The sequence below is a fragment of the Scyliorhinus canicula genome, chromosome 3 (genome assembly GCF_902713615.1).
Source record: "Scyliorhinus canicula chromosome 3, sScyCan1.1, whole genome shotgun sequence".
NCBI lineage: Eukaryota > Metazoa > Chordata > Chondrichthyes > Carcharhiniformes > Scyliorhinidae > Scyliorhinus > Scyliorhinus canicula.
Window position 1 is genome coordinate 196,244,266 of NC_052148.1, and position 25,099 is coordinate 196,269,364.

General features: G+C 45.4%; 1 protein-coding gene across 2 annotated transcripts in view; it reads left to right on the forward strand.

The window, feature by feature from the left end:
* The window catches only part of arhgap10 (Rho GTPase activating protein 10), a 263,126-nt gene that overhangs the window by 77,195 nt on the left and 160,832 nt on the right, over positions 1–25,099 (forward strand). For both annotated transcript variants that reach the window (XM_038791966.1, XM_038791965.1), the window contains exons 2-3: positions 3,657–3,752; positions 18,958–19,019. In XM_038791966.1, the coding sequence (XP_038647894.1) occupies positions 3,657–3,752; positions 18,958–19,019 (158 nt within the window). The remainder of the gene's footprint in view (positions 1–3,656; positions 3,753–18,957; positions 19,020–25,099) is intronic.

The following is a 25,099-nucleotide window of genomic DNA, read 5'->3' on the forward strand; positions in this document are numbered from 1 at the left end:
CCCGGTGCGTGACCTTGAATTATATCAGGCTGAGTGTGGCACAAGTTGCAGTCGCGTTAACTCTACTCAACGTGTCCGCCCATAGACCATCCTCCATCTGTCCACCCAGCTCCTCCTCCCACTTTTCCTTCAGCTCCTCATTCTGCGTCTCCTCTGATCCCATAAGCTCCTTATAAATGTCAGAAACGCCCCTCTCACCAATCCACCCTCTAGAAACCACCCTATCCTGAATCCCACTTAGCGGCAGGAGTGGGAAGGTTAGTACCTGTCTACGCCGAAATTCCCACACCTGCAGATATCGAAATTTGTTTCCCCGCCAATGCAAACTTCTCCAGCGCCCTCATATTCGGAAAGTTCCCCTCTATAAACAAGTCCCCCATCCTCTCAATCCCTGCTCTCCAACATATTCGGAACCCCCCGTCCATCCTCCCCGGGGCAAACCGGTGATTATCGCAAATTGGGGACCAGACCGATGCTCCCACTGCTCCCATATATCTCCTCCATTGCCCCCAGACTCTCAAAGCCGCCACAACCACGGGGTTGGTGGAGTACTACGCCGGCGGGAACGGCAGAGGCACAGCAGTTACCAGCGCCCCCCAAACTTGTGCCCATGCAAGAAGCCGCCTCCATATGCACCCATGGCGACGACCCCCCCACCACCCCCCAAACCACTTCCTAATCATGGCTATGTTAGCCGCCCAGTAATAATTGGTGAAACTTGGCAGCGCCAGCCCTCCCTCTCCCCGGCTCCACCCCAGCATTACCCTCCTCACTCGCGGGGACTTGCTTCCCCCCCCCCCCCACCCCCCCCAAATACAAAGCCCGCTATAACTTTATTGACCGCGGAATGAAGATGGGGAGACATTGAAATACAAACAGGAATCTCGGAAGAACCGTCATTTTCATAGTTTGGACTCGCCCAGCTAGAGACAACTGGAGCGCATCCCATCTCCGGAAATCATCTTTCACCTGATCCACCAACCGGGCCAAGTTCAATTTATGTAGCCTGTCCCAATCCCTTGCCACTTGGATACCTAGGTACCTGAAACTGTCCCCTACCAATCTAAGCGACAGTTCACCTAGTCGCCTCTCCTGACCCCTCATCTGGACCACAAACATCTCACTCTTCCCCATATTGAGCTTATACCCCGAAAACCGGCCGAATTCCCCTAAAATTGCCATGATTTCTTCCATCCCCTCAATTGGATCTGAAACATACAGAAGCAGGTCATCCGCATACAGCAAGACTCTGTGCTCTCCCCCCCCACCACTCCCGGCAGCCCCTTGAGGCCCTCAGAGCAATTACCAGCAGCTCTTTAGCCAGCGCAAACAGCAGTGGGGAGAGGGAGCATCCCTGTCTCGTCCCCCGGTGCAGTCCAAAATGGTCCAAAGTCGTCCTGTTCATCCGTACACATGCCACTGGAGCCTGGTACAGCAACCTGACCCAGTCAATAAAGCCCCTCCCAAATCCGAACCGCCCCATTCAACCCAGTCAAAAGCTTTCTCCGCATCCATCGCGACCACTACCTCCACCTCCTTACTTTCCGGGGGCATCATGATCACATCTAACAGCCTTCTTACAGCTGCCTGCCCTTAACGAACCCTGTCTGACCCTCCACAATGACGTTCGGCACACAATCCTCAATCCTGGAGGACAAAATTTTGGCCAGCAGTTTTGTGTCTACGTTCAACAGGAGAATCGGCCTGTAAGACCAATACAGCTCCTTGTCCAGTTTCAGGATAAGCGAAATTGTGGCCTGTGAAATTGTCTGGAGCAGAACCCCTCTTCCCCGTGCCTCATTGAACACCTTCATCAGCACCGGTGCCAATATCCTGGAGAACCTTTTATAGAACTCCACTGGGAACCCGTCCGGTTCCGGGGCCTTACCCGACTGCATGGCCTTCAAGCCCTCCACTATCTCTTCGATCCCGATCGGGGCCCCCAGCCCTTCTACCTGCTCCCCGTCCACCTTCGGGAAAGTCAGCCCCTCCAGGAAGTGCCTCATCCCCTCCGGCCCCGCAGGGGGTTCCGACCTGTACAATCTGCTGTAAAAATCCCGAAATGCCTTACTCACCCCTGCCGAGTCCCCAACTAAGTTCCCATCCCCATCAATAACTATCCCTATTTCTCTAGCTGCCTCCCTCTTTCTGAGCTGCAGTGCAAGCATCCTACTGGCCTTCTCACCATGCTCGTATATCGCCCCCCTCGCCTTTCTGAGCTGCTCCATTGCCCGCCCTGTGGTTAAGAAGTCGAAATCCGCCTGTAGCCTCTGCCGTTCCCTTAAAAGCCCTGCCTCTGGGGTCTCCAGACTTGCAGAATCTCTTTCACCAGTTGGTCCATCCTGTCCCTGTGAGCCCGGATCGAGATCAGCTCCCCTCTCACCACTGCCTTCAGCGCTTCCCAGACCACCGCTGCCAAGACCTCCCCTGTATCATTTACCTGCAGGTCATTTTGTATGCATTTCCTCAGCTTCTCGCACACCGCTTCGTCCTCCAATATCCTTACATCTAACCTCCATTGCCGGCGCTGATTGCTATCTTTACTAACTTGCAGGTCAACCCAGTGTGGAGCATGGTCCGAGATCGTGATCGCCGAGTACCCCGTGTCCACCACCCCTGCCAGCAAGGCCCTCCCCAAAACAAAGAAATCGATCCGAGAGTATACCTTATGCACGTGGGAGTAGAAGGAGAACTTCACCCTCGGCTGCCTAAACTCCATGGATTCACCCCCACAAACTACTCCATGAACCTTTTCAGTTCCTTTGCCATTGCTGGCACCCTGCCCGTTTTCGAGCATGACCGATCCAGGCTGGGATCAGTAACTCCCATGACCAGCTTGTGCGAGTCCATCTTCCCCAACACCCTCTTTATAAATTCCTCATCATCCCAGTTTGGTGCATATACATTAACCAGCACTACCTTCATCCCCTCCAGCTTACCACTAACCATAATATATCGACACATCCAAAACTATTCTACCCACCTCAAATATCACCCGCTTATTAATCAAGACACAACTCAACTTTCTAACTGATTTTGCACCTCCCTGAAGAAGATATGCATGTACGGTACGAAAGGCAAAATCCAAATAAATGTTTCATCATGTGCCATAATTTAGCCCTCCTGCAGCTGAATTATTTAGTGGGTGGAAACTGTCTTCTATAAAGAGTATTCCTGTAGCTGAATGTTTAGGGGTTTTGTGGTGATTTTGTGTGATTGTTTTTCTATTGATCCTCATAAACACTGCTTATGGGCAGCAGGGTAGCATGGTGGTTAGCATAAATGCTTCACAGCTCCAGGGTCCCAGGTTCGATTCCCGGCTGGGTCACTGTCTGTGTGGAGTCTGCACGTTCTCCCCCTGTGTGCGTGGGTTTCCTCCGGGTGCTCCGGTTTCCTCCCACAGTCCAAAGATGTGCGGGTTAGGTGGATTGGCCATGCTAAATTGCCCGTAGTGTCCTAATAAAAGTAAGGTTAAGGGGGGGTTGTTGGGTTACGGGTATAGGGTGGATACGTGAGTTTGAGTAGGGTGATCATGGCTCGGCACAACATTGAGGGCCGAAGGGCCTGTTCTGTGCTGTACTGTTCTAAACATAAATCTGAAGAATTTATTTTGCTGTGATCAATCTAAATTTTTCACACTCTGTTATTCTTGGCAGCTCTTTCAGCAGCGCAACACAAATTCGCTCGTTCACTTGGGGAGTTTTCATTTGAGTTTATTGGAGATGCTGAGACAGATGATGAGCGATGCATTGGTAAGTAGATCTCGTTATTTCTCATTTTACGCTTCGTTTTCTGGCTTTCTGCACCAGGGAAATTTCAGCAAAGCTCTGAGTATTTAGATGTAACCCTATGAATTCTGAATTTTTGAAAGATTGTGGATAAGAGGTTTAATGTGGAACAATTGGACCTGGTATTGGGGAATGAGCCCGGCCAGGTGACCAAAGTTTCAGTAGGGGAGCAGTTTGGGAATAATGATCATAAATCTGTAAGTTTTCGAATACTCATGGTTAAGGCAAGAGTGGTCCTGTAGTGGGGGTGCTAAATTGGGGGAAAGCCAACTACAACAGAATTCAGCAAGAGCTGGAGAATGTGGATTGGGAGCGGTTGTTTGTGGGTAAATCCACATTTCATAAAGAACAGATGATTAGAGTGCAGAAACGCCGCTGTGAAAATGACGGACAGAAATGGCAGGATTCGGGAACCATGGATGACGGGGGGAAATTGTGAGACTAGTCAAAAAGAAAAAGGAAGTATATGTAAGGTCTTGGCAACTAATACAGATGAAGCTTTTGAAGAATATAGGGAAAGTAGGAACAAATTCAAATAGGTGATCAGGAGAGCTAAAAGGGGCCATGAAATGTCATTGGCAAGCAGGGTCAAGGAAAATCCCAAGGTCTTTTATACATATATAATGAGCAAGAGGGTAGCTAGGGAAAGAGTAGGCCCACTTGAGGACAAAGAGGGAAGTTACGTGTGGAGTCAGAGGAAGTGGGCAAGATCCTTAATGAGTACTTTCCATCAGTATTCACCAAGGATAGGTACATGACGGATGTTGAGCTGAGGGATGGATTTGTGAATACTCTAGGGCATGTCAGCATTATGAAGGAGGAAGTGTTGGGATATCTTAAAATGCATTAAGGTCCCCTGGGCCGGATGGGATATATCCCCGGTTACTGTGGGACGCAAGAGAGGAAATAGATAAGGTTTTAACAGATATCTTTGCATCATCTTTGACCACAGACAAGGTTCCAGTGGACTGGAGAATAGCCAATGTTGTCCCTGTGTTTAAGAAGGGGAACAGGGATAATCCAGGTAATTATAGGACGGTGAGCCTGCTGTCAGCGGGGAAGCTGTCGGGGAAGATACTGAGGGACAAGATTTATTTGCATTTGGAAGCAAATGGACTTGTTAGTGATAGGCAACATGGTTTTGTGTGGGGAAGGTAATGTCTTACAAACTTTATAGTTTTTTGAGGAGGTGACAAAATTAATTGATAAGGGAAAGGCTGTGGATGTTGTTCACATGGACTTTGATAAGGCGTTTGGCAGATTGCTACAAAAGGTAAAGTCGCATTGGATTTGGGGCGCTAGCTAGATGGATAAACACTGGCTTGACAACAAGAGACTGAGAGAAACAGTGGAAGGGGGATTTTCAGAATGGAGAGCTGTAACTAGTGGTGTTCCACAGGGATCAGTGCTCGGACCACTAAATATATATAAATGATCTGGAGGAAATGTAGATGGTCTGATTGGCAAGTTTGGAGATGACACTAAGGTAGGTCAGGTTGCAGATAGTGAAGGAAATTGTCAGAGAATGCAGCAGAATATAGATATATTGGAGAGTTGGGCAAATAAATGGCAGATGGAGTTCAATCTGGACAAATGCGAGATGATGCATTTTGGAAAATCGTTTTAGGTGTGAATTATACAGTAAATGGCAGAACCCTTAGGAGCATTAACATACAAAGGGATCTGGGTGTTCAGGTCCATAGTTCCATGAAAGCGGCAGTGCAGGTGGATAAGGTGGTAAAGAAGGCACACAGCAAGCTGGCCTTCATTGGCCAGGGCATTGAGTAGAAGACTTGGCAGGTCATTTTACAGTAGTATAAAACTTTAGTTAGGCCACATTTGGAATATTGTATGAGGTTCTGCTTACCACACTACCAGAATGACATGGCTGTTTTGGAGAGAATGCAAAGAAGGTTTACCAGGATGTTGCCAGGTCTGGAGGGTGTTAGTTATTGAAAAAACACGGATTGTTTTCATTGGAAAGACGGGAAGCTAAGGGGAGACCTGATTGTGATCTACAAAATTACGAGAGGTACAGGCAAGGCGAATAGCCAGAAGCTTTTCCCCAGGATGGAAGACTCGATTACAAGGAGGCACAGCTTCAAGCTGAGAGGGGGAAAATTTAGGGGAGATGTATGGGGAAAGATTTTCACACAGAGGGTGGTGGGTGCCTGGAATGCATTGCCAGTGGAGATGATGGAAGCAGGCATTTTTTTTTCTTTTTTAAAATAAATGTAGAGTACCCAATTATTATTTTTCCAATTAAGGGGCAATTTAGCGTGGCCAATCGACCTAGCCAGCACATCTTTTGTGTTGTGGGGGTGGGACCCACACAAACACGGGGAGAATGTGCAAACTCCACACGGACAGTGACCTGGGGCCGGGATCAGACTGGGTCCTCAGTGCCGTGAGACAGCAGTGCTAACCACTGCGCCACTGTGGCGCCCTCTAGGTGGAGGCAGGCATGATAGCAACGTTTTAGAAGTACCTTGATAGACTCATGAATGGGCGGGGAATGGAGGGATACAGATTGTTTGAGCAATAAGTAGTAGTAAGGAATCTGGATCGGTGCAGGCTTGATGGGCCGAAGGCCCTGATCCTGTGCTGTAATGCTCTTTGTTCTTTGTTAAAGATTTTGCTGAAACATTTCTGTGGACTTAAGGTTCAACCAGAAAATGTTTGATTGGTCCACCTTAGCTCAAAGTCATATTTCAAAAGTCTCCAGGAACACCAGTCTTTTCACTACTTTTGTTATCCACCGTTTACACTATAGTCTCTACTGTCTGTGTAACTGAGTCATGTACAACTTTTGCCAAGGAAGCGTTTGCATTTATTAAGTATATAGACTCAAAGTAAACTAGCTCATGTAACTCGTTATTAAAGGTTAAAAATGATCAAACTCTCAGCAGATCAGCTTTGATGTTGTCAGATAGAATTGTTACATTTGGAAACAAGCGATTTGATGGTGTCAGGATAAAAGTGAGTTCCCAGATAATCTTATCTAAAAGATGTGATTTTGATAACTATTTGCAGGAGATTGTTGATGAGCTTTGTTTGCATAGAGTTGGTTTTATATTCTTGTCTCCATATGAATTAAGGTTGCTAGCTCTGGATGCATTCCTAACGGCTTGACCATGTGACATTTAACTGCAGTTTAGAATTGTTTTTGTATGGGGGACATGGTAGCACAGGGGGAAGCATAGTAGCACAGTGGTTAGCACAGTTGCTTCACAGCTCCAGGGTCCCAGGTTCAATTCCCGGCTTCGGTCATTGTCTGTGCGGAGTCTGCACGTTCTCCCCGTGTGCGCGTGGGTTTCCTTCAGGTACTCCGGTTTCCTCCCATAGTCCAAAGATGTGCAGGTTAGGTGGATTGGCCATGATAAATTGCCCCTTTGTGTCCAAAACGGTTGGGTTGGGTGGGGTTACTGGGTTAAGGGGATAGGGTAGGGTGTGGGCTTAGGTAGGGTGCTCTTTCCAAGTGCCGGTGCAGACTCGATGGGCTGAATGGCCTCCTTCTGCACTGTAAATTCCGTGATTCTATGATTCTATGAAAATGGCCCCTTTGCTTGAGCAGAAAATTATTTAATTGATACCGATGTTGTGTGGAAATAGAATGTCGTGTATTTTGCCTTTTTAATAAACCCATCTTGTCTATTACAAAAGCAAGATTAAGGTGTATCTACATTTTTAGGCTTGCTATTTTAGAAACTTAGAAGTTTCATCAGCCCAAGTCATTTTCCTAAATTTAGAAGATATAAGTTATTAAAGAATATATTGGAAAGTGAAGAAGTCCGATCTGAAACTAATGCCCTCAAAGGTAAAAGGTAACTGCAAAGGTATGAGGCGTGAGTTGGCTCATATAGATTGAGGAACTTCATTAATTTGCATGACTGTACATAGATGATGGTTAATATTTAAGGAATGAATGTATGCATTATAACAGTTATACATTCCTTTCTGGTGAAAAAACACAGCAGCCCAACCATGGCTAACAAAATAAGTTAAGGATAGATCCAAAGAGGAGGCATATAAAGTTGTTAGAAAAGTAGCAAGCCTGAATGTAGGGAGCAGTTCAGAATTCAGCAAAGGAGCATCAAGAGATTGACTAAGAGGGAAACAAATTTGGGCGGCACGGTGGAGCAGTGGTTCGTCTCCCGGCACCGGATCATTGACCGTGTAGAATTGGCATATTCTCACCATGTCTGCATGAGTCTCACTCCCATAACCCAAAGATGTGAAAGGTAGGTGGATTGGCCACGCTAAATTGTCCCTTATAAGCTAATTTGTTCCTGAATTTAAAAAAAAGAGGGAAACAAGTTTGAGAGTAAACTTGCAAGTAACATAATATATATAAAATAATCCAATTTGTGAAGACAAATGTAGGTCCCTTATGGTCTGAAACAGGATAATTTATAATGGAGAACAAGGAAATTGCAAAGCAATTAAACAACTACTTTACTTCTGTTTTTATGGAGGAAGACACAAAGAACTTCTCAAAAAAACTGAGGATCCAAGAATCCAGTACAAAGCAGGAATTAAAGGAAATTAGTATTATTAAAACTAAGTGTTTAGGAAATTATTGGTACGGAAAGCCAATAAATCCACAGGGTCTGATTATCTACATGCCAGGGTACTAAAGGAGGTGGCCATGAAAATGATGGATGCATTAGTTGTCATCTTCCAAAATTCGGTAGATTCTGGGACCGTCTCAGCAGATAAGAGGGTGGTAAATGTAACCTCGCTGTTTCAAAATGGAGGTAAGAAGAAAGCAGGCAATTACATACCGGTTAGCCTAATATCAGTACTTGAGAAAATGCCAGGGTTTAAAGAATGTGGTAACAGGACACTTAGAAAATATCAACGGGATTGGACAAATGCAACATGGATTTATGAAAGGGAAATCATGTTTGACCAATTTACTGGAGTTTTTTTGAGAATGTAACAAGTAGAATAGGCAAGGGTGAACCAGTGAATGTGGTGTATTTGGATTTTCAGATACATTTGATAAAGTCCCAAATAAGAGGTCTGTGTGAAAAATCAAAGTGCATGGGATTGGAGTTAAATTATTGGCATGGATTTAGAATCCATGTTTAGCAGACAGGAAGAGTAGGAATAAATGTGTCTTTTTCGAAGTTCTAGGTGTTAACTACTTATCCTGCTTTATGGACAATATACATTGATGATTTGGATGAAACAACCAAATATCATACAAAGGTCGAGAGGTCAGAGTAGGGTAGGCCATTTAGGACTGAGCTGGAGACGGATTCATCACTGAGGGTGGCAAACCTATGGAATTCTCCTGCACAAAAGCTTGTGGAGGCCAAGTCACTGAAGATATTTAAGAAGGAAATAGATACATTTCTACACTAAAGAAGGAAATCAATACATTTCTACACTAAAGGTGTCAAAGTGTATGAGGTGTGTGTGGGAATATAGTGGTGAAATAGATCAGGACTTATGGTGGCGGTTACAAGAAAGGTGGCTCTCTCTCTGAGAAACCTCCAATTAGACCATCAAATGGGCACCAAAAGTACCAAAACATTCCCCCCAACTTAACCCCCACCTACCAGTAAACCGATGGATGCCGGCGATCCAGCAGCCAAACGGAAAGGATACCAAAAGCAGAGAAAGGAAAACCTCGACCCCAGAACCGGAGGAACCCAGCTGGTGACTCAAATGAGCATGATGGACCAAACAGGATCGCCAACTCTGGCCCAATTGTCCACCGAGAAACTGATGGAGTTCATCCCCGCTGAACTATGAAAACACAGAGAGGTGGTGAAAATGGACCTCATGTTGCCAATGAAGTCGGCAATAGAGACTGCGCTGGCCCCCCATATAGGGACTAATGGACAGAGCGAAATGGAGACTGGAGGCCCAAGCAGCTACAGTGCGGGACCTAGAGAAGGTAGCCACCAACCAGGATGAGTGGATTGCTTCACTCAAAGCTGAGGTGGCATGGCTGGGGTCGACCCAGAAGGCAAAAAAGGGAAGGTGGGCGATCTAAGTATACAGGCAGAACCTGCTGATTGTTGGACTGCTGGAGGAACAGAGAGTAAGCACCTAACAGAATTTGTCTTGAAGATGCTTGGGAAACTGGTTAGGGAGGAGGGCTGCATCAAACCCCTCGAAATGGACCAGGCCCACAGATTTCCCCGGCAAAAGCCTAAGCTGGGAGAACCATTACGGGCAATAATTGCTAAACTTCACAAGTTCCGAGATAAGGAACAGGTTCTGAACTGGGCAAGGAGCACACAGTCGTGCAAGTGGGAAGGGGACACAGTTCACATATCAGGACGTTGCAGTAGACCTGGCCAAGCGCCAGGCAGAATTTAATGGGGCCAAAACCGCACTGTTTAAAAGTAAAGTGTGATTCGGAATGTTGTATTTGGCAAGACTATGGGTTACATTTAACAACAAAGGACATTATTTCAATATGCCGGAGGCAGTGAACGCATTCGTTCAAAAGAACGGACTTGGGAAGCAGCAGTGAAGGAGACCAATGAGAATGTGGACCCACACAAACCAAGAGAAGGGAGTAACTACACTGGGGAACATGAGGGCAACAGCTAGAGCTGTTGGGGAGGGTTTAAACTAATGTGGCAGGGGGATGGGACCCGTGCAGGAAGTTGGAAGGTAGTAAAACAGGGACAGAAGCAAAAGGAAGTAAGGGGAAAAGTGCAAGGCAGAGAAGACATAGTCAAAAATCAAAAAGGGTGACAGTACAAGGTACAGTGACTAAGGGGAGCTCAGTGAATAGGCCCAGTAATACTAAAAGGAATAAAACTGGAGATGTTAAGATTCAAAACAGAGGTAAAAAAACCAACATAAGTGTACTTTACCTGAATGCTCGTAGTATTCGGAATAAAGTAAATGAGTTGATGGCGCAAATCATCGTGAATGACTATGATTTAGTGGCCATTACTGAAACATGGTTAAAGGATGGTCACGACTGGGAGTTAAATATCCGAGGGTATCAAACTATTCGGAAGGACAGAGTGGATGGTAAGGGAGGTGGTGTTGCTCTGTTATTTAAGGATGACATCCGGGCAATAATAAGGGATGACATCGGTGCTATTGAAGATAAGGTTAAATCCATTTGGGTGGAAATCAGGAATAGTAAGGCGAAAAAGTCACTGATAGGAGTAGTCTGTCGGCCACCAAATAGTAATGTTACGGTGGGGCAGGCAATAACAAAGAAATAACTGATGCATGTAGAAATGGTACAGCAGTTATCATGGGGGATTTTAATCTACATGTCAATTGGTTTAACCAGGTCGGTCAAGGCAGCCTTGAGGAGGAGTTTATAGAATGTATCCACGATAGTTTCCTGGAACAGTATGTAATGGAACCTACGAGGGAACGAGGGAACAAGCGGTCCTAGATCTTGTCCTGTGTAATGAGACAGGATTGATTCATGATCTCATAGTTAGGGATCCTCTCGGAAGGAGCGATCACAATATGGTGGAATTTAAAATACAGATGGAGGGTGAGAAGTAAAATCAAATACTAGTGTTTTGTGTTTAAACAAAGGAGATTACAATGGGATGAGAGAAGAACTAGCTAAGGTAGACTGGGAGCAAAGACTTTATGGTGGAACAGTTGAGGAACAGTGGAGAACCGTCCAAGTGATTTTTCACAGTGCTCAGCAAAGGTTTATACCAACAAAAAGGAAGGACAGTAGAAAGAGGGAAAATCGACCGTGGATATCTAAGGAAATAAGGGAGAGTATCAAATTGAAGGAAAAAGCATATAAAGTGGCAAAGATTGGTGGACTGGGAAATCTTTAGGGGGCAACAGAAAGCTACTAAAAAAGCTATAAAGAAGAGTAAGATAGAGTATGAGAGTAAACTTGCTCAGAATATAAAAACAGACAGTAAAAGTTTTTACAAATATATAAAACAAAAAAGAGTGGCTAAGGTAAATATTGGTCCTTTAGAGGATGAGAAGGGAGTTTTAATAATGGGAGATGAGGAAATGGCTGAGGAACTGAACAGGTTTTTTGGGCCGGTCTTCACAGTGGAAGATACAAATAACATGCCAGCGACTGATAGAAATGAGGCTATGACAGGTGAGGACCTTGAGAGGATTGTTATCACTAAGAAGGTAGTGATGGGCAAGCTAATGGGGCTAAAGGTAGACAAGTCTCCTGGCCCTGATGGAATGCATCCCAGAGTGCTAAAAGAGATGGCTAGGGAAATTGCAGATGCACTAATGATGATTTACCAAAATTCACTAGACTCTAGGGTGGTCCCGGTGGATTGGAAATTAGCAAACGTGACACCACTGTTTAAAAAAGGAGGTAGGCAGAGCAGGAAATTATAGGCCAGTGAGCTTAACTTCGGTAGTAGGGAAGATACTGGAATCTATCATCGAGGAAGAAATAGCGAGGCATCTGGATAGAAATTGTCCCATTGGGCAGACTCAGCATGGGTTCATAAAGGGCAGGTCGTGCCTAACTAATTTAGTGGAATTTTTTGAGGACATTACCAGTGCAGTAGATAACAGTGAGCCAATGGATGTGGTATATCGGGATTTCCAGAAAGCCTTTGACAAGGTGCCACACAAAAGGTTGCTGCATAAGATAAAGATGCATGGCATTAAGGGTAAAGTAGTAGCATGGATAGAAGAATTGGTTAATTAATAGAAAGCAAAGAGTGGGGATTAATGGGTGTTTCTCTGGTTGGCAATCAGTAGCTAGTGGTGTCCCTCAGGGATCCGTGTTGGGCCCACAATTGTTCACAATTTACATAGATGATTTGGAGTTGGGGACCAAGGGCAATGTGTCCAAGTTTGCAGATGACACTAAGATGAGTGGTAAAGCGAAAAATGCAGAGGATACTGGAAGTCTGCAGAGGGATTTGGATAGGTTAAGTGAATGGGCTAGGGTCTGGCAGATGGAATACAATGTTGACAAATGTGAGGTTATCCATTTTGGTAGGAATAACAGCAAACGGGATTATTATTTAAACGATAAAATATTAAAGCATGCCGCTGTGCAGAGACCTGGGTGTGCTAGTGCATGAGTCACAGAAAGCTGGTTTACAGGTGCAACAGGTGATTAGACATAGACATAGAATTTACAGTGCAGAAGGAGGCCATTCGGCCCATCGAGTCTGCACCAGCTCCTGGAAAGAGCACCCTACCCAAGGTCAACACCTCCACCCTATCCCCATAACCCAGTAACCCCACCCAACATTAAGGGCAATTTTGGACACTAAGGGCAATTTATCATGGCCAATCCACCTAACCTGCACATCCTCGGGCTGTGGGAGGAAACCGGAGCACCCGGAGGAAACCCACGCACACACGGGGAGGATATGCAGACTCCGCACAGACAGTGACCCAAGCTGGAATCGAACCTGGGACCCTGGAGCTGTGAAGCGATTGTGCTATCCACACTGCTACCGTGCTGCAAATGGAATTTTGTCCTTCATTGCTAGAGGGGTGGAGTTTAAGACTAGGGAGGTTATGTTGCAATTGTATAAGGTGTTAGTGAGGCCACACCTGGAGTATTGTGTTCAGTTTTGGTCTCCTTACTTGAGAAAGGACGTACTGGCGCTGGAGGGTGTGCAGAGGAGATTCACTAGGTTAATCCCAGAGTTGAAGGGGTTGGATTATGAGGAGAGGTTGAGTAGACTGGGACTGTACTTGTTGGAATTTAGAAGGATGAGGGGAAGATCTTATAGAAACATTTAAAATTATGAAGGGAATAGATAGGATAGATGCGGGCAGGTTGTTTCCACTGGCGGGTGAAAGCAGAACTAGGGGACATAGCCTCAAAATAAGGGGAAGTAGATTTAGGACTGAGTTTAGGAGGAACTTCTTCACCCAAAGGGTTGTGAATCTATGGAATTCCTTGCCCAGTGAAGCAGTTGAGGCTCCTTCATTAAATATTTTTAAGGTAAAGATAGATAATTTTTTGAAGAATAAAGGGATTAAGGGTTATGGTGTTCGGGTGGAAAGTGGAGCTGAGTCCACAAAAGATCAGCCATGATCTCATTGAATGGCGGAGCAGGCTCGAGGGACTAGGTGGCCTACTCCTGCTCCTAGTTCGTATGTTCTAATGAGGGCTGGACAAGGGAATCAGACGGGTAGAAAATAGTAGAAACAATTTTTCCAGGAGGGTGTGACTATAATAGCGAGCAGGCTAGTGCATGGGAAGAGAGAGAGGAGGGGGCTGTGGTATAGGGAGAGCCTGTGGCAGAGGGGTTGGGGGAGGGGGGTGGAGGTGTGGGGCGTGGAGAACAGGAAACCCCAGTAGCCTCGGACACCCATACCTTCCATCACAACCTCCGAAGTCAGATTGGCCTTCTTGAAAGTGAACCCTCGGAAAGTGATGGGTCCTGATGGGTCCCTGGTCGTGCACTCCGATCCTGCGTGGACCAATTGGCAGATGTGCTCACGTACATCTTCAACCTCTTCCTACTCAATTCCGTGATTCCCACCTGCTTCAAGAAGATCACCTTCATACCAGTGCCAAAGAAGAACCAGGCAACGTGCCTCAACGACTACCGTGCAGTGGCCTTGACATCTATCGTTATGAAGTGCTTCGAGGGGTTGGTCATGAGACACATCAACTCCATACTCCCAGAATGCCTTGATCCACTGCAATTCACATACCGCCTCAACCGGTCCACAGCAGACTCCATCTCCCTGGCCCTACACTCAGCCCTGGAGCGTCTTGGCAACAAGGACTCCTACGTCAGACCCCTATTCATTGATTACAGCTCCGCCTTCAACACCATAATCCCAGCCAAGCTCATATCAAAGCTCCAAAACCTAGGATTTGGCTCCTCCGATTCCTGACTTCCTGAACCATGGTCCTGACCCACAGTCAGTAAGGATAAACAACAACACCTCCTCCACGATAGTCCTCAATACTGGGGCCCTGTAAGGCTGTGTACTTAGCTCCCTACTATACTCCCTGTACACACGACTGTGTGGCAAAATATGGCTCCAACTCCATCTACAAGTTTGCTGATGACACGACTGTGGGTCAAATCTCAGATTGTAGGAGGGAGATAGAGAACCTAGTGGAGTAGTGTAACAACAACAATTGCTCCCTCAATGTCAGTAAAAGTAAAGAGCAGGCTTCAGGAAGCAAAGTATCGTACAAATCCCTGACTGCATCAATGGTGCCAGAGTGGAGATAATTGACAGCTTCAAATTCCTCTGTGTGCACATTACCAACAGCCAAATACTCAAGAAGCCTGGTGGTAGTAGCCACACTTAAGGACCTGGGACCAGTTCAGACACCACTGCAATCTCAGTGACATGTCTATTGTGGCCCCCATCTGCAAAAACCATAGATTAGTCCCAGCAAAGATAGATGTTTCTTAAAAGCATGGAAAAAGGACAAAGGGACCTGTATGTGGCCGGTAAAATGGCAACCGTGGGGGAACCAGCAGAGAAACTTCAACTCCCGAAAGGGAACAAACTCCACTACCTACAGCTACGGGACTCCCTGTGCTAGGAGGCTACTACGTTCCCCCAATACCTGGACACATCTTACTGGATAAACTATTGGCTCAGGATGAACTGGAGGACAGTAAATGTACCGGCATATATGGACGACTGTTAGATGAGACAAGGGCCCCACTGGACGAAAGATGAGAAAGCTGGGATGAGGAACTGGGCATGGAGATGGGGGAGGACTCTGGATCAAAGCTCTGCATAGGGTAAACGCCACTTCATGTGCAAGGCTAAGCCTAACTCAACTAAAGGTGGTGCACAGGGCGCACCTGACCAGGACACACATGAGCCACTTCTTTACAGAGTTGGAGGATAAATGAGCAGTAAAGGGAGGTCTGGCCAACCACGCTCTCATGTTCTGGTCCTGCCCCAAGCCGAGCAGATTCTGGACCACCTTCTTCGAGGTCATGCACAGGATGGTGGGGATGAAGATGAAGCCATGCCCATTCATGGCGGTCTTTAGGAGTATCCAGAGCTCCTTGTGGGGAGACGGGCTGATGCCCTGGCATTTGCCTCCCTGATTGCCCGGCGGAGACATGCTGAGATGGAGGTCAGCAGCCCCTCCAGGGCCTCAGACTGGATATCCAACCTAGCAGAGTTCCTAAAACTAGAAAAATTAAAACTTGCCATCGGGGGATCAGAGGAAGAGTTCCACCACACGTGGAAGCAATTCACCAGCCTCTTTGAAGGCCTGTTTGTGACCAGCAACTAGAGAGAAGGCGGTGGGGGAAGAGAAATAGTCAGAGAGGGGATTTTGCTGGGGGTGGGGGGGAGGGAAACACCCATACTACAGCGAGGAGAAGGGGGGGGGGGGGGACACCCATACTACAGCGAGGAGAAGGGGGGGGGGGGACACCCATACTACAGCGAGGAGAAGGGGGGGGGGGAGACACCCATACTACAGCGAGGAGAAGGTGAAATCTTCTTCAAAACAGTGTAAATAGACCAATTGTCTTTTCTTTTAACACAAGTGTAAATTTTTACCACATCTCTGATATGTATAGCAAAAAGGTGTAATTTATTTATTGTGTCTGGTAAGATTGACGGAACTATACAATTGAATTATGTTTATTAGATTTGCCTGTCATAAACGCAAAACCTTAGTAAAAACACTTAAAAACAAAATAGAGGATCAGCTGGGACCATATTGAATGGCAGAGAAGGCTCGAAGGTCAGAATGGCCTATTCCTTTTTAAAAAACATTTGGAGTTCAATTCTTTTTTTCCCAATTAAGGGGCAATTTAGTGTGGCCAATTCGCCTACCCTGCACATATTTGTGGATTGTGGGGGTGAGAGCCACGCAGACACAGGGAGAATATGCAAACTCCACATGGACAGTGACCCGGGGCCAGGATTGAACCCGGGCCCTAAGCGCCATGAGGCAACAGTGCTAAATACTGCGCCACCGTGCAGTCCCCGAATAGCCTACCCCTGACTGATTTCTATAGAACATAGAACAGTACAGGCCCTTCGGCCCTCAATGTTGTGCTGAGCCTTGTCCGAAACCAAGATCAAGCTATCCCACTCCTGTCATTCTGGTGTGCCTATCCAATAACTGCTTGAAAGCTCCTGAAGTGTCCGACTCCACTATCACAGCAGGCAGTCCATTCCATACCCTAACCACTCTCTGAATAAAGAACCTACCTTGGACATTCCTCCTATATCTCCCACCCTGAACCTTATAGTTATGTCCCCTTGTAACAGCCACATCCACCCGAGGAAATAGTCTCTGAATGTCCATTCTATCTATCCCCCTCATCACCTTAGAAAACCTCTATTAAGTCGCCTCTCATCCTCCTCTGCTCCAAAGGGAAAAGCCCTAGCTACCTCAACCTTTCCTCATAAGACCTATCCTCCAAACCAGGCAGCATCCTGGTAAATCTCCTTTGCACCCTTTCCAATGCTTCCACATCCTTCTTATAGTGATGTTTTATTTTCTATTTGCTAGATTTTACAGCAGTCTTTTTACCATAATAAATGATAGTTTGTCAGTTTTATCTCGTATTTACTTTTGTATGCTTATATTTGTAGCTATTGAGATATAAAAGTGCCATATTGACTGAATGTTATATCAAATGAAGCTTCCTAAAGCAAAATGAATATTGAATGAATATTCCTAGTCTTGAGTGCGGTCCTGGGTATTGCATGTTTTTAATTCTATTTGTTCAACATGCACTTGTAGTTTGAACTTACTACTTGGTTAAACCAGTCCTTTATTTTTGGCCAATCATACTTGTCAATCCATCTCGACCCTTGTCCCATTTTGGACTTAGTCTAAAATCAGCAACCCCACTTGTGCCAGACATGCCTCCAATGTGACTACAATTTCCAGAGTTCTCCCGGCAGCAGAACCTGATGTTGCCACATGACGGGTCCTGTGCAAACTGCAAACACTATTTCCACATTTTCACCCATGTGGTCAGCAGTAGCGATCAGGCGATCGTCATCAACTTCTGATAAATATGCAAAACATTCAGCAGGATTGGCAAATCCAATCTGTCTTTTAACAATCTAGTTGTCTGGAATGCTTTCTTATTTGGCCCTGTTACCATATGAACAATAATACCATGTTGTAACCGCGTAGTTCTGGTCACCTGGTTATTGAGATCTGATCCAAGAATTCCAAAGCAAGTTGATTATGACTGACCACTCAAGTTGTAACTACAAGGCAAACTGCATAAATTGAGGCAACTCCTAAATTAAATTTTAGTGTATTAAGTCTTGAGTTTAGATATGCTTCTGAAACCTGCTCAGTTTTGAAGATTTTTTCCTACAGTAATAATTACGTTTTTTTGCATGTTAAATTACTTCACTTATCGAGAAGTAGGCTACAATTATTAGCTTTTTGATTAACAAATAAAAGTGCTCAGTTCAATTTCCTCCACTGAACCAAATCCATTATAATATTTATGGAAATTGAGGACCATTGCTGAAAAGTCAATGGGCAATAGGGAGGTGCCAATAATATAGAAACTGGTTAATATGGTGCCCGTTTTCAAAAAGGGGCAACAAAACAAAACTGTCAAACAAGTGCAAAGTATTGCACGTAGAAAGGAGTAATGGTGGCACACAGTCTCCGGACGGTTTTGTAATAGTTATGTACAGAAAACATTTTGAGGACTTGGTGGGCTCCATGTCCAACGTGTTAACCATTGTGGAGTATCAATCAACAATAAGTAACCAAACCAGTAGAGCACAAGTGTGAGGAAGCCATGAACAAATTGTACAGTCTCTTGGGGATTAAGGTTTAAACGAGCAAAATATAATTTTCGGATTGATATCTGTAATCTTTTCATGTAGAGAGTGATCAACGCCTGGAAGGCATTTCAGCGAGTGTAATGAAAGCAAATGTTCTGTAATTATTTCAGAAAGAGCTGGATGATGAATTTTACCTTCCTTGTCCATTAGGATCTTGTGTCATTGAGGTTCTTTATCCATGTTAATACCCACACTGTCCTGATTTGCTTTTAAAGTTGACGACTTTGCATTGTGGGTGCGAGAAGATAATAAATGATCCAATCACTATAAATGGCTGGGGTATAAAAGCCCCCAGAACAGCTGACATACACTCATAGTTCTCCCAGTTGACTATGGGATGCTGACTCCTCCTGGCAATAGGAACACCACTTACTTATACCACTGCAAAACCATTATGGTAATTTACTTCTTAACATGTTTTGGAATTCCATTCCAGATGAGTCACTTCAGGAGTTTGCAGCATTTTTACACAACCTCGAGGAACAAAGAAAAATGATGGTAAGCAGAAATGTGTTTGGGGAGTGGGGGGAGGGCGGTAGAAGGAAATATGTGTTTGCATGCTTCAGCTATGTAGCCTGGCAACTATCATGCCTGTTTGCTTAATTTATATATACTGAATCCTGCTGAGATCAATTTGTCAAAAACAAAATTCATATTAACAGGAAATTTGATTGGACTACACTGCAGCGTGTACAGTATGTTCTTTATGTATGCATTCTTCCACTCTCTTTCCTAATTCTCCCAAGAGCCAAAGGTCATTGCTTGTTGCTGTCATCTGTTCCAGTCTGCTTTGTACAGTTCCCACTAAACCATTCTCGCTCAGCTGTTGTCCTCCAGGTGCATGATGGCCTTCATTTTGTTTCTGGCTGATTCTGAACATGAGATCAGTTTTGTCATTTGATTTGTTTTCTTTGTCCGATCTGTTTTGAAGCTTGGCGATTTAAAATCTGGACTGCAATTTATCTTCAGTTTCTTATTATAATTGCTCCATTATTGTTATTCTGGGTTAAAGTCCAACATGTTTGTTTCAAACACTAGCTTTCGGAGCACTGCTCCTTCCTCAGGTGAATTCGGAGCAGTGCTCCGAAAGCTAGTGTTTGATACAAACATGTTGGACGTTAACCTGGTGTTGTCAGACTTCTTACTATGCTCACCCCAGTCCAACGCCGGCATCTCCACATCATTGTTATTCTGAGTTGATCTGCAGCTGGATGATTCCAGTTCGGGTTTTATATTGGTATTCCATCTGAATTTAAGGTAGCTGCTGTTTTGCAAATAGTATTCTCCCCGTGGGCTTTAACCATTATTTAATGGCTACCATGCATGCCAAATTGTCTGTAACATTGCATTTAAAAAAATGTTTTACTCCTGGACAGAAGGCGGGGGGGAAGGGGGGAGAGGAGGAGGAGGAGGGGGGAATCAGAATTTTAACCGTTAATCACTTAATTGGTTTGATCAGTTTATGTTGTAGTGTTGTTGCACATGTATCTGATATGGAAAGTGGAAAGTCAGGGGTCGGTGGAAGTTCTTTGTGTTCAGCTGTGTTTGGAACAAAATACAATGGCAACATTATACTGCTACATTTCCTGACCTCGCACATGTCTGCCATTTTGAACCTATTCCACCTCAACCACTCCAAAAGTGGTGTATCTTGGGGTGATGTGGCAAAGTCCATTTTAATTGTGGCTTGCATTTTGGGCCAGTTTGGGAAATTCTTCAGAACTACCCCTCACTGGGAAAATGCTCTGGCTTTGTATTGTTGGTGCACAGTTTTCTAGGGCGCAGGATAAGTTCTCAGGCTAATCTAAAATTCCAGCCTCTGCTGAAGCTTTGTTCATTCTAGATCTTACCAAATGGATTTCTGAAATTTGTTCACTGATCTTAAGCATTACAGCAGCAGTTCTGGCAAAAACCTAGAGCTCAGTTTACTCGCTGATTCTTGCAATTGGCTACATTTGCATTTCTTTGAAAAGTTGTATTTTAATTATTTTTGCTTTTTAATTGAGTTAAGTTATAAATCCGCATTTTCTTCCCCGGGCGGCACAGTGATGCAGTGGTTAGCACTGCTGCCTCCCAGCACTGAAAACCCAGATTCGATTCCCCCCGTCTCTGCATTGGTCTCACTGTCTCACTCCCAGAACCCAAAGATTTACAGGTTAGGTGGATTCGCCCCTTAATTGGAAAAAAATAATTGGGTACTTTTGTTTTAGTGAGTTGCCATCATTCCCGCCCCCGCTCCCACTCCTGAAGGTTTTGACTCTTGTCAGGCAATACTACAGAGGTACCTGTAGCCCTCAGAGGCCTTTTCCGTATGTGGGGCGTGTGCAGTTAAAATGAAGGCTGTTATTTGCTCCCCTTTGATCATGCTACTTCTGCTGTACCCCAATGTTTACTTGCTTGTTTGATCAAATGGGTGGGACACCCACAGGGAGGCAGTAGACTTGTCTTTAAGTATCCAGATCGGCACTCAGTAACGGCAATGCTAGTCAGAGGCCTGAACAGTGATGGTTTCCCAGTCAGCCCAGACATTGCCAGGAGGTTGATGGTGGCTGGGATGAGGCCGAGGCAGGTAATATTTAAATTTAACTTTCGGTTTGTTTGTGTGGAAAGTAAGAGCACGAGTGGATGAATGGCAAATTGCATGTAAATGAAGCTGGAACTCCCTGACTTGTTGCCCACTTTGGGTCGAAGTGTGTCCAGACCATCCTCTCTCGTCACCGTCCCTCTGGAAATGGGGATCGATGTTTGCTGACTATCTATCTGTGGCGCAGATTGACAACCAAGACTGATACTCACACTTGTGTGTCCTTTTGAGAGAGACCTTGGCTGATTTTATCCCCCAACCCCACCCTAATTTCTCCTCACCTAAGGTGCTGCCTTTATTTTCTCACTGGCTGAGATCAGATAACATAGGGAATGAAACGTGAGCTGACCTCTTTGTGTAGCTTAAACCATAGAGGGCAGTAATAATAACTAGAAACATATGAAAGCCTTTTTGTTTTAAAAAAAAGCTTTTAAAAAATGTTCCATTGCATGGTTTAACGAACTTTTGTTGTTTTGGAGATAGATTTTTGTTTAATTTAATATCTGTTCACCATTCTAAACTAATTTAAAATAGTCTTTATGACAGCTCTTTTCTCCCTGTTCTTTACACACCTTAGTTGCTGTGAACAGTGCTGTCATTTAATTTACCAGACTGGTTGGGTGTGACTCTTGGAATAATGATTAACGTCACTGGTTAAAATGTGTGCTGTACATACTCGGTGTGTGCAATCTCAGCAGGCTCCAGCGTTCCACTTTTAGAATAAAGTGTGAATCTGCTTCCTGGCACGAGTTTACTATTTCAATAGTTGAGCAATGAAGTGCCAGCTGTGGTTCACTCGATAGTACCCCTTGCTTCTGAGTCAGATGTTTAAATTCCACTCCAGGATACGAGCACAAATCATCAAGGCTGACACTTCAATGCAGTGTTGGAGGTGCCATCTTTCTGATGGAAAGGTGAACCAAGTCTGCCCCCTCTGGATATGAAGGGTGGTACCCTTTCAAAGAAGATGTACAAGCCAATATTTATCCCTCAATCAACATCCCTGAAACACATTACTTCGTTTTTATCATATGCTGCGTCAAATTCTTCCATTTTGAGACCAAGTGCAGTGGCGGGCAACTCTGGCGGTGCCTATACCTGCCAAGCAGAATCCCGTGATCCCGTGCCAGATTCTGCCTGGGAAACTCATACACACAAGCGAGATGTCCTCCATCTCTCCTAGCGGGCAGGCAGCTGATTTGTTCATCAATACTCAGCTGACAGGTTCGAAGGGCCCGGCGCCATATTTAAACCCCAGTCCGACGCACTCGTGTCGCTCTCTTCAGCACACCTGTCTTCACTAGACTGGACAGGACGTTAGTAATCCAAAGGGAAAAGGCTAGCAGCCTCAAAAGAAAGCTAGCCATGTCCGATAGCCAGGTCTCCGACTTTGGGGGCTTTGAGTCCCTCCAAGCTAATAGTATCCGTCTCCGGGCTACCAGGGAAGCAATGGGTAGAACATCTGCCTCTTTCTCCTCCTCGATTCCCGGGTACTCCCCGAAAATTGCCACCTCTGCACTCAGTGCCACCCTTGTTTTTAACACTGTGGATATGACATCTGCCAACCCCTGCCAAAATCCCCTAAGCTTTGGACATGTCCAGAACATGTGGACATGGTTCGCTGATCCTCCCGCATATTTTGCACACCTGTCTTCCACTCCAAAGAATCTGATCATCTGGGCCACTGTCATGTGAGCCCAATGAATGACCTTGAATTGTATCAGGCTGAGCCTGGCACATGTTGCGGACGTGTTGACTCTACTCAATGCGTCCACCCATAGACCATCCTCTATATCTCTTCCCAGCTCCTCCTCCCACTTGTGCTTCAGCTCCTCGGTCTGCATCTCCTCTGACCCCATGATTTCCCTGTAAATGTCAGAGACCCTCCCTTCTTCCACCCACGCTCTGAAAACTACCCTGTCCTGAATCCCCCTTAGCGGTAGGAGCGGGAAGATATCTATCTCTGTCTTAAAGACACTCTGATTTGGCCTCCACAGCCTTCTGCGGCAAAGAGTTCGACAGATTCACCACCCTCTGTTTTAAAGGATCGTCCCTTTAGTCTTAGATGGTGGCCTCTGGTTCTAGTTTTTCCTACAAGTGGAAATATCCTCTCCATGTCCTCTCTACCAGGCCTCGCAGTATCCTGTAAGTTTCAATAAGATCCCCCCTCATCCTTCTAAACTCCAACAAGTACAGACCCAGAGTCCTCAACCGTTCCTCATACGACAAGCCCTTCATTCCAGGGATTATTCTTGTGAACCTCCTCTGGACCCTTTCCAAGGCCAGCACATCCTACCTTAGATACGGGCCCCAAAACTGCTCACAATACTCCAAATGGGGTTTGACCAGAGCCTTATACAGCCTCAGACGTACATCCCTGGTGTGGTAGTCTAGCCCTCTCTGCATGAATGGTAACATTGCATTTGCCTTCCTAACTGCCGACTGAACCTGCACGTTAACCTTAAGAGAATCGTGAACAAGGACTCCCAAGTCCCTTTGTGCTTCTGATTGCCTAAGCATTTCCCCATTTCAAAAATAGTCTATGTCTCCATTTCTCACCTCACACTTTTCCACATTGTATTCCATCTGCATCCACTCTCCTAGCCTGTCCAAGTCCTTCTGCAGCCCGCCTGCTTCCTTATTACTACCTGTCCCTCTACAGATCTTTGTATCATCTGAAAACTTAGCAACAGTGCCTTCAGTCCCTTCTTTAATATATATTGTGAAATGCCTTCTTCATTCACCCCTTTCCCTCTGCCTGCCATTGAGAGCCCTCACCCTTTCCCCCACCCCTTGCACCGCCCTCATTATTCCCATTGTTATGGGCCAGGGTTTAGAGAACCCCAAAGTGTATCATGGAGTTGACCTGACCCACAACTTTTAATAGATTGTGGTAGGGGGAGCACACGGCCCACACTACAGGTGTGGTAGAGCAAAAATGGAAAAGTATTTTTTAAAAGCAAAACAATGTTTATTCTATGAACCTTTTAAAAACATACAGTGAACATCTTAGCAACCATTAATTCAAATACAACCCTCAAAGAATACAACACTAAGTAATCCTTTAAGCTTTCCTTTTAACATCCATAAGACTTAAAACACCTTTCAACAGAAGCACATTAGGTTTACATTCACTACTGAGAACATTTATAATTTTGAATTCACCAAATGATCAAGAGATAGTCTTTTGATGGCAGAGAGAACAGCAGTACACCTGCTTGGCCTGGCTTCAGCTCCCACACTGAAAACTAAACGAAAACACAACCTGCAGCCTCCTCAGAAACAGCCCAGCTCCACCCACTCTCTGACATCACTGCAGGAGTAAACACCCATTTCTTAAAGGTACACTCACTACAGATATTTATAGACACACCCATTTATAAATACTCATTTCTTAAAGGTACTCTCACATGACACCATTGTCTTTGTTAGCCCACATGCCCCTTACCCCATACCTCACACTCCAACCCATTTGTTGCATGAGTCCTGCAGTGCTGTCCACATAGACACTGGTGTGTGACAACAGGGGGAGGAAGACCTCTGTACTCTCCAATTTGACGCAGGGTACAGATCTAAGTGGCACAGAAGGTTCATGGACCGAGCAGCACAATGTTGTCCATGAAGACCAGTTCGGGGATTGAGGCAGGAACCTATCTTCCCTGGCAGAGTGACGAGCAGCACATCAGGAGTAGCACAACACTTTGGCAGCAAGTTGTTGCACTCCCCCCGAATCTCTGGTGAATTGAAGACTATATTGTGCATGCCAGTCTTTATCAATGAGGTTTGTCGCCGACATGACTCCAGGCTAAGGTGATGCAAGGTAGCATTGCGGATAGCACAATCGCTTCACAGCTCCAGTGTCCCAGGTTCGATTCCGGCTTGGGTCACTGTCTGTGCGGAGTCTGCACATCCTCCCCGTGTGTGCGTGGGTTTCCTCCGGGCGCTCCCGTTTCCTCCCACAGTCCAAAGATGTGCAGGTTAGGTAGATTGGCCA